The 10,439-nt window shown below is 35.0% G+C and overlaps 1 protein-coding gene across 1 annotated transcript; it reads right to left on the reverse strand.

Annotated features, from left to right (window-relative positions):
- Positions 1-1,364: 1,364 nt before the first annotated feature.
- On the reverse strand, positions 1,365-5,692 carry LOC104877310 (beta-glucosidase 18). The gene is made up of 12 exons (XM_010645919.3): positions 5,442-5,692; positions 5,266-5,332; positions 4,546-4,604; positions 4,211-4,286; positions 4,054-4,128; positions 3,863-3,950; positions 3,532-3,784; positions 2,756-2,871; positions 2,304-2,553; positions 2,102-2,204; positions 1,891-1,999; positions 1,365-1,750 (listed from the first exon to the last, which is right to left on the reverse strand). The coding sequence occupies exons 1-12, from the start codon at positions 5,580-5,582 to the stop codon at positions 1,498-1,500; spliced, it is 1,590 nt and encodes a 529-aa protein (XP_010644221.1). The 5' UTR covers positions 5,583-5,692; the 3' UTR covers positions 1,365-1,497.
- Positions 5,693-10,439: the final 4,747 nt, after the last annotated feature.

A 10,439-nucleotide genomic window follows, 5' to 3' on the forward strand; every position in this document is an offset into this window, starting at 1 on the left:
AGTGATTTTATTTGTTTTTTCCTTTATAAATTCATGATGCATTTGTCTATTCAAGCACTAGGGCCATCAGATCTGTTTGCCTGATCTCTTCTTTGTACCTAAGATATTAAAGGGACAATAATGACGAACAGGATAATCATAAAGAAACCATCTAGAAACCAACCTCAAGACAAAATATTATTTTGTCCTCAATATTTGAAACAATTATATTTGTTTTCCTCAAGATCTGTGAACCCAGTTATAAAACAAGATAAACTTTCTATGTAGTTGGTTGATGTTAGTAAGAAACTCTTTTTCTATGATATATGTTAAAATGATTGCCTTCAAATAAGGATTCATTATTGGTAAATTAGGGGGGGGGGGGGGGGGGGGGAATAATGAAGCCAAACGGGCAAAGAGAATAATTTGATTAGGCCACTTGGATGGCTTTCATAATAGTGTCACTGCCCTTGAAACAACAGTTTTACAGAGAAAATGATGAAGGCAAACTGCAAAAGTGCTCTACATTATTTACAATCCCAGGGTACACCTCAATGTTACTACAAATTTGGTAAAAAGAATGGTACATTTCTGCTTTGAAGGTAGTCCAGAAACAGAGAAGACTTCAAATAACACCATTCAATTCAAATTCAAATTCATTTGAGTTATTTCAACATTTTTCTTTTCTTGTGCCTTGCCCTTCAAAGATGCAAATCTCAATAAAAATACACCTGCAAGCTCTTGGTAGCAGAGTATAATTGGTGCAAAACTTGGAAAAGATGGTGAGAAGGATGCAAGTGAAGCCATATCATTGAAATCACATCAGCATATAAACAAGAAACATCTACAAAATTGGCTTATCATCATCAAACTAAAAAAGGGAATTCAAAAAGAACTGCCATTATGAAAGATGAACTACTTATGTTTCTAGGAAATTCAGAGTTCTGAATCTAAGTTTCAGGATGACGAGGAGGTCCTAGGAGAGTTCATCAGCAAGTTCCCCAGGCCCCTCTCATACAGCAGCAGCATAGCAATTGATCTGGTAATAGATCATGCACCTCCATTCTTCCAAATACAAGTCAGCCATTGCTGATAACATACTTCCAGAACAACTCCATAGAACCTGGTTTTCGAGGCAATTTTACCCTTTCCATTCAGCAGACCATATAACCTGTCAGGCTGTCTATACTCAACTCATCAAATTCTCACCTAGTATTTATTCAAGACCAAAATTTCTATACTAGAATTGGTTTATCCCAAAGAAAGAGATGTTATAGGACCTCAAAGCTTCAGAATTCTCCTACTTATGAATTTCTGGACTATGTAAATCTTATTGAAATCATGCTTTTGTATTCTCTGTTTCTTATGTGTTCCACCAGCTAGAATGAGCAGGATAAATTTTCTCTGCACTTTGATCATTATGGCAAGTTTTTTACAAAATTCTTAAATTAGGGAGAATTTATACAGAATGGAGATGTATGGCATTTCTAAACCATGTGTAGAATGTCTTACAGCATATTATATTTCCATCTTTCCAGCCTTCAATGAAATTACAGCACTGTTCATGGGAGATCTTCTAATGATCCCATTCCTATTTCTTTGGCTATTGTAACTGAGGAAACTTGTATACCATTTTGAAGAAAACTTGGGAATCCGGCAGAGCGTTTTGTAGTCAACATAGTAAAGCCCAAACCTTATACTGTAACCATTAGTCCATTCAAAGTTGTCCAGCAAACTCCAAACAAAATAGCCTCGTACATCTGCTCCTTTCCTGTAGACCAAAAGAAATGATATATTCATTTCATCTTTAAAAATCTACTTAAATTGTGTTCAGTGGATAACTGTGCTTGTAAAATGAAAGTTAGCAAAACTTTTCAAGTTGCTAGCTTGAAAGATCAGTTCTTCACTCACCGAATTGCCTGAGCTAAGGAGGCAAGATAGCCCTTGTGATATTCAACTCTTTTGGTATCATTCAATAACACTCTGTTTCTTTCTTCAGGTTGGTCCATTTGAGATAGCCCTAAAACACCAATTGTAAACAATTTTTCATATCCTCGTTGACATTGTTAACCTTCTTATTCTTTCCAAGTTTTGCACATAATTTCCATTATGATATATTTACCATTTTCAGTGACAAATATAGGCTTGTTGTTGTATCTTGTCTTCAGATAATCAATGAGTTTCTCTAGTCCGCTTGGAACAACATAAAACCTTGGTATTGCTGTCTAACAGAGGGCAAAAAATATAAATCCATCAACATAAAGTGAAAACAGAAACATGAAGCCAATAATAAAAACTAATAGACCAGTTCATAAGTAAGATACCTCCTCCCCAATTGGAACCCCATCTCTTTCTCCAGTCGTGTAAACAAAGCCTTTGATTGCCTGGCACCCTAGCTTGCTAGGAGAATAGCTGCAGTTTTCAGCATATAGACTTGAATAATGGTTAATGCCAATGAAGTCGATACTCCCTTTTATTTTCTTCAGTTCATCAGGTGAGAACTTTGGCATGTTCTCCCCAAGCAAACGATACATCTCAGGAGGGTAATCTCCATTTAGAAGGGGATCCAACACCCTATTCATTACAAAAACAATCAAATCAGTTCAATGAGGATAACACCAATACATATGAAAGAAAGCCTAATTTTTTATTCATCTTGTTCAGATTGGTTCTCTAAGTCAATTACATGTTAAAATGTCACAGTGGGAAAGGAGAAATCATTGGAATGGGGTTTACCATCTTTTTAGTAACCATATTAATAAGAATTGCCACTTACCAGGCAATATTGAAGGCCAAGGCCCTACTTGCAGCTTCACGGTCACATTCTTGGTCACTTATGGGTTCATACATGAATGCATGCACAACCACCCCTATACTACCACCTTGCTTGAGCTGCAGACACATCAACAATATTCAATCAAAAACAGAGAATGACAGTCAATATTGGATTTTTGTAACATGGGAACACAAAAGTAGGAGTAAACAACAACCACCCCTATACTACCACCTTGCTTAAGCTGCAGACACATTAACAATATTCAATCAACAAAAACAGAGAATGACAGTCAATATTGGATTTTTGTAACACAGGAAAACAAAAGTAGGAGTAAACAACAAAAAAAAAAGGTCAAACTGAAAAGCCCTGCTTTCTAGCTGGATTCCTTAATGATAATTTGTTTACAGACTGAAATATGGACAGGCCAGGAAAGATGAGTTCTGATATTTACATATCATAACTGTAAATTGAAACCCTAGGAATCTCAACCTCCTGCCTCCATTCAGTGCTTGTTATTTTGTATATTTTTCCCACTGCAAGAATCAAAAGATGTGGCATTTCCTGGCATGCAAATCACCCTGGACATCAGCAGCAGGAGTTATAATCACATCTTCTCAGGGCTTGGTGACAACAATCCCTGAATCCTTGAAGTAGTAGGAAGCATTATCTGAACGTTGAAATAAACTTTCAAGACAAGCATTTGGGGTTTGATAGTCCCTTCAGGAAAAGTTTGAAAAGCATGACATTCTAGCACATAGAAAGAGTTTAGCTAGTACCTGATAACGCTCACGATAAATATAAGCAGCCTTGGCATGTGATATTAACATGTTGTGCACCACCAATAAGGGCTCCCTTTCGGAATTTCCAGCAGAACAGTTGTGGTAAGGTTCTAAACAATGACCTGGAGGATAAACACCCCTAATGTACCCCATGTCTGCATATATGTTTGGCTCATTGAAAGTAGTCCAGTACTTTACCCGGTCACCATAATTCTCAAAACAAGTTTTGGCAAAAAGAACAAAATCATCCCTACAAGAGAATCACATCCAAAAAATTTTACTGACATTGCCACTCCAAGAAATATGTAGAGAAAAGGATCACACTTACTGTACTAAAGGACTGAGGAAACCCCCATATCCGTGCTCGAGTTCCTGTGGTATGTCATGATGGCTTATGGTAACAAATGGCTCGATTCCTGTACCATTAGCCTTCAACATTTTGAGTTATAGGGGTACAATGGTGTGGATGTGTGCAAGAAGAAGAGGAAGGATTCAAAATTTAGTCTTGTAAGAACTTACCCTTGAGCAAGAGACAATCTATAATTTTGTTATAAAACTCAACTCCTGCTGGATTAATCGAACCAAATCTTCCTCCTGTTATTACTCTACTATATTAATAAGAAGAAACAGAGAATAATAAAATTCAAATTGTTTGGCTGATAATTTAAAGACTTACTAGGTAAGACCCTGGCCCAAGAAATGGAAAACCGGTAGGCATTCACCCCGAGAGAATGCATTAGCTCAATGTCTTCCTGTGTAAATTTAAACAGGAAAAAAAAAGGTTGTTTGTTACAAATTATTTAGAAGATTGGAGTTCGGCAAAGGATTTAAAACCCCTCATAGGAACGATTTCAGTAAAAGAAAATTCAAGAACTTAGTTTTCTATCGATATATAATATTTGATCTATTAGTTTGTTTTTTAATACATGAGAATTAAGGAGGATCTTAATTAGACATTGATAAATTTCTAATTAACACTAGAAATATAAAAGAATAGTGGAAGGCTAATACCAAGTAACGATGGTAATGATCAACAGCGACATCACCGTTCTCTCCTCTTTCAATTTTTCCTGGATAAGTGTCATGGCAGAAAATGGTAAAACTTACAGCATTCCATACTCAAACCATAGCTAGTAAAATCAATTTAAATTCTAGAAAAAACAAGTCAATACTGTTTGAATTTTGAGGAGCCCCTCTGGCATGACCATGAACATGTCTAATTTGTAATGAATTTTAGAATAGAGATAAGTCTCTTCCTGGACATGTACTCATTTTTCTTTTTTCTTTTTTCCTCTTTACATTTCTTCTTCTTCTTCCTCTTTTTTTTTTTTTTTTTTGCCTTTTAATAAAAATAGGAGAATCCTAAACCCAGATGAAAGGGCATTCCTAAGCATCAAGATTTTCATCATCTTAGGCATATGGCACTCTTCAGTCTTCAGTTTTCCTTTCAACTCAAGATGCCGAGAAATTTGGATTGGTGACTCCACTCGCATCAAATTGCTTAAGATAACAACATTTTGGCCAGTTTCTAGAACTGTTAAATACCCAAAGAAAAAGAAAATCAAAATAAAACCAGTCCCTTCTTTCCAAAAAGTTGGATTGAATGATCAAATTCGGTGTTAATTAAGAAAAACATGGATCTGGGGTGGATCAAAATGAGTTGAGACCAAGAAATTAACGAACAGAATTAAAGCTTCAGTAGCAAGCAGACTAACTGAGATTCTTCCCTACCTGGAATGTGGCTGAAAACATCCCAGTTGCTCAGAGTCTTCCCATCTTCCAAAAATGCTCCTTCAATCTACACAACAAACCATATTGATAAATATATACATATATATAACAGAAAAAGAAAAATAAAAAGATAAAAAAGAAGAACAGAAATAAAAATAAAAAGAGAACATGCTTGCCTGGTATGCAGAAGTAGCAGTTCCAAACAAGAACCCATCTGGGAATTCAGCTCTGCTGATTTCCTCAGCACAACACAGAAACACAAGCAAAGATGGCAAGTTAGTGAGGAAAAATATCTGAATTTGATTATTAATTTCCATATACAGAGACAATGTGGGAGAAAGGGTAAGGGTTGGATTATTGGATTGGTTTACACTTGAAGATAATTGAGGACCCAAACAATTATTTTGTTCGTTTGGGTTTTTTTTTTTTTTTTTTTTGTCTTATTTAGTATTAAATGTAAAATGTGACATGAAGTTGATATTTTATTTTAGCGCCACCAAAGTAGGTAGGCCTTGTTTATTTGGGTTTTTTTTTTTTAACTTCTTTCAGCCAATTATGAAAAAAAAAACTTTAAAAATTTGAAAAAAAAAATTATGTTAATGGTGTGTCTTGAAAAACACATTTTACAATTTTATAACCTTAAATTTATGTTACCATCTCACAAAATTAAATTTATACTAAAAATATCTCGTGTTTTTTTGAAGAAATCTTCGACAATTTTCATACCAACCATAAAAAATATTGAATTTATACACATTTCACAAGAGTAAATTTATATTAAGGTGCCTCTTCAAAAGATAACTTTCAACATAACATAAATTATTGTATAATTAAAAATATTTTTGAATAGATTGTATTTTAAAAAATTAATTTCAAATTGATAGTACTTTTATAAAAAAAAATTTATTTGTCCATATCAAAGATACCAAGATAAGCCATATATTCATATTAGTAATTAAAATTATATATTATTTTCTTTATGATTATATTATATATTAATCATTTGCATGGCTCTTGGCTCATATTAGCATTAGATAGGGGTGTAATTTGGGTGGCTGACCCATCTCAACTCGAACCCAATCTGACATTTGGTTGGATTTTGACATTTATTTTCAATATTTGGGTTGAGTTTGAGTTAAATTTTTTTAACTTAAACTCAATTTAAGTTCGATTTAAGTCAAGGTTTAGGGGATGATTTAATGTATAATATTTATAATGTATACTACCTTATATAACAATATTCATTTTCATTTTAGATTTTTATGGAAAAAATATGAATATAATATAATTTTTCATTATTTTAAAAAGATATATATTTTTTTTTTGTTATCTTCAATTTTTTTTCCTATTTACTATTTAAAATTTTATATAAATATATAGAAATTTAGTTTTTAAAAAAACATTATAGATAGATTTTAAATTATATAACTCAATGACTTGAGCCTAAATTGACTAATCCGAACTCAATCCAAACTTAGAGAAATGAAGTGAAGTTGAACTTGGGTTGAGTACTTCAAGTTGGATTGGACTTTGGTTAATTGTTTTCCAATTCAGGATGAGTTTGGGTTAGTTATCAATTCAATCAACCTATTTGGCTTGCAGTATTAGTATTAGATAATACATATAAATATACTAATTTAAAAGCTTCAAAAATTCTAAACAAAATATGCAAATTATTAAAAAAATAGATATAACTAGATAAACTAAAAAAATTAATATAATAATTTTTTTTCTCATATGTAACATTGTTTAAATTGTGATGAAAGTATGATCCTCGATAATATTGGAATTTAAAACCCTTTTTATTAATTACTTCATGCTAGAATTGATCAATTATAAATAAAAATTCACTTTGTTATGTTATTTGAGAGTGAGAGTTGAGTCTTCGAATTGTGTTTTGTCGGTTGATTTCAATCATTTTTGTTGAGTGGTTTTAATGGTTTACTTTTATTATTAAAAAAAAAACTAATATTTTGGTTTTTTCTATTCAACCAAAAAATTTTAAAAGTAAACAAAAGTGAAAAAGAAAATCTAAAATCTAAAAGTAAGCTGCTTTTGGAAAAAAAAAAAAAAAAAAACAAATAGTGTTGGGGTGGTGGTTGGGGAGGACTAGCAAAACTAAGGTGGTGTTCGTTTTTTTGGCTTTTTGCTGAAAACTATTTAGTTTTAAAATTTAGGTTGTTTGTTTTTTTACTTTTTCATGACTTATTATAAACTTTTTACTAAATAGAAAAAGCCAGAATATGTGACTTTTTCTAAATAAAAAAAATAACACAATGATTTTTTTTACTTTTTAATACTTAATAGAAATAAAATACTACAAAAACAAACACCACCTAAATGTTAAATAGAGTTTTGGGTCAACCAATCAACCTTAGGATTAAATTGGTTACTAGTCATCGAGGAACTAATACACTAACAAGTGACCACTAAATCTTAAAAGCTCATTTGATCCAGCAACCAATTCGAAGGATTATCCAAACGAAACTAACTAAACCTTAGTTTCAGACTCAAACCTACGGAATCAAAGGGTTGATATAGGAGTCTTACGTGAGAAGTTTATCCAATAATATAGATGACTCGCGTGAGTGGTAGGCAGATGGTGTGGAAGTCTTGGGTACAAGTAAAGGAGGAGCTAGTATGCATGGTTGCATCATGGGGAAGGATTAGTTTGATTAAGTAAAAATTCATCAAAAAATTTTAATTAATAAAATTAAAAACTTTGTAAATTATCCTTCTGAATTTAAACTTTACTAAATGACAAAATTAAACTCAAAGCATTTATAGATGGGGAATCTTGATTATGAAATTTTTACTAAATATAGAAAAATTCCTATATTAATTATAAAAAAAATCTCATCAACAGTGTATTTTTATTTTTAAAATAAATTAATTTTTACCTCAAACCTAATTTGGTAAATTTATTGAAACATCAAAAACTCTCTTTGAAGTTAAAAAAATATTAAAGTTTACTTACCTTACTTTGAATTTAAAGCATTAAAAATATATAGTGAAATATAAGTGTAGACCCCCATTTGGAGCTCATTTTCTGCAGCTTGCTTTTAGCTAGGTGACACCATCTGGGGGAAGCCACGTGTCACATTTTGACTAGCTGCTAGAGAATCACAATAGTGGAGTTGGAGGAGCAATCAGGGATTGACACTTGGAGGGGAGCTGCAGAAGAGGTACGTTTCTGTTATAGTGGAGGAGGCCGGCTGCAGGGTAGGGGACTGCGGTTGAAGATATTTTGGAGGGAGATTTTGAGGGAGCTTTGGGGGATGCTAGTCGGAGAGAAGTTGAGAGAAGGAGATCTCTGGAGCTAGGGGGGTGAGGGTTTTCCAGGGGGGCTTCCATTGCCATTGAGGAGGTTTTCTTGAGAGGTGCAGGGATTCTGCAGTGATGAGAGAGCCGTGAGGGGATTTTCCTTTGGGGGCTTGGAGGTCAAGAGAGTAAGAGTTTTGGCTGGAAGGGATTCCTTGAGCTGAGTGCTGCCTGGAGAGCAACTTGAGAGAGAGGAGAGTAGAGACAGAGAGGTTGATGGAGGATTTTTGGGGGCTGTTTAGTAGGAGAGAAAACTAAGAGGCAGAGAGCTGAGCGTTTGGTGAGAGAAGAGGTTCGACTATTTCAGGAGTTTCGTTGATTTTGCAGGGGAACAAAACCTCACTGGAGAAGGACATTCTCAGGTACGAAGGCAGCAGGTTTATTGTTTTATTTTGGTTTCTCATTATTCCCCTACATTTCCTGTTGATATCTGCATGTTGTTTGGTTTGCTTGGGGTGGATATTGAAGGCCACTAGTTGTTTGTTGAGATGAAATCTTGCATTCACGTTCGCCATTGCTGTTTTTGATATGTTGTGCTCCTATTATGAATATGCCTCAATGTTATATTTAAAATGGACTTTCTCACCTAATCAGGGGGTTCACGGATGATTCATGAAGTGAAACTCCTGAGAATCACCTTTACTTGTTTCCTTTCCTGTCTGTACACCATCTTTGCTTTTTCTCTGCTTCTGGGCTTTGGATCAATGCAAGAGTTGTGGGGAAGTGGATTCGGGTTTGGACTGTGTGCTCCTTCAAAGAAATCTGACAGAGGAAAAGGACTATGACCAGGGGTGAAAAAGTTCTGCTATGAGGTTTAAGAGAGGCTCCATAGCCCCACTCGGAATTTGTTGATATCCTATTTGTGTGTAGAAGAGATGCTCTGTGGGGGTCTCCTTATTGGCTGTCTTCGTCATCAAGCACCTACCAGCCAAGGCTATCGTAGAATATGCCAAGAAATGCAGAGCAAATGAACAAGGCTCACCTGGTTAGAAATTAAAAGGTCCATCTCCATTATTGGGTATGGTGGGAAGGCCATCGTTCACTTCAAAGAAACCATAGTGGGCAACGGGAATTTAATGTTAGACCAGAACATTGCCATTCCTTCAGGAGACATGCTGGCAGAAACGGAAGTAATGGTTCAGACTGGGGTGCCCATGTCTATTGATGAAGAGTTGTCAGGAAATACCGTCTGGGTTTATTCCAGCTTCGATGCAGGAAAGGATCCTATATGGAGGTGAAATGCAGATGAGGGTTCAGCATGAGATGCGGTAATGCAGTCCCGTTTGTAATCGCGGGCCCACATGTATAATTGCTATTTGCATGGTCAATTTTTCTCACCACTGTTTTAACCACTGTACCCATGTACTAATCCAATGCTTTACATGCCCGCTGCCCACTCCTTCATACCCATTAACGTCCATCATCATATACCCACTTCCCAAACACCCCTTCCATTCCACCTCATCGTCTTTCTACCTTTTCAGGTCATCCATTCCCCATCTTTCATAATACCCATACCCAGCTGACTCGCCCCTCATTTCCCATGCGCACGTGATCACTATGCATTTCTACCCGGGCTCAATTCGCTTCTAGGCCTCTATTATGTCCAATCTGCTGCCCATCTCCCATTTGTCTACCATTCTCCATGTCTTTCTTTCCTCATTTGATCATCATCTCAGATTTAATCTTTTTATTCCATCATCATGCCCACGTCTCCTTCTTTCATCCTACCACCCAACCAATTTCTCTCATTATCCGTCACATTAATCACAACCTGCACTTGTCAAACCCGCTACCCCATCCAGTGGTATTCGGATGGTCATGCATGGTGTTCTGGATATGAGCTTGGGAGG

This window comes from Vitis vinifera, chromosome 19 (genome assembly GCF_030704535.1).
Source record: "Vitis vinifera cultivar Pinot Noir 40024 chromosome 19, ASM3070453v1".
NCBI lineage: Eukaryota > Viridiplantae > Streptophyta > Magnoliopsida > Vitales > Vitaceae > Vitis > Vitis vinifera.

What these genes read in the sequence shown, in the direction of transcription:
- LOC104877310 (XM_010645919.3), bottom strand. Translation starts at nt 5,582, where the DNA reads ATGGAAATTAATAATCAAATTCAGATATTTTTCCTCACTAACTTGCCA. An exon ending in TGTTTTCAGCCACATTCCAG is followed by an intron (nt 4,605 to 5,265) that starts GTAGGGAAGAAT and finishes ACACTTATCCAG; the next exon opens with GAAAAATTGAAAGAGGAGAG. An exon ending in AGATTGTCTCTTGCTCAAGG is followed by an intron (nt 3,951 to 4,053) that starts GTAAGTTCTTAC and finishes CTAATGGTACAG; the next exon opens with GAATCGAGCCATTTGTTACC.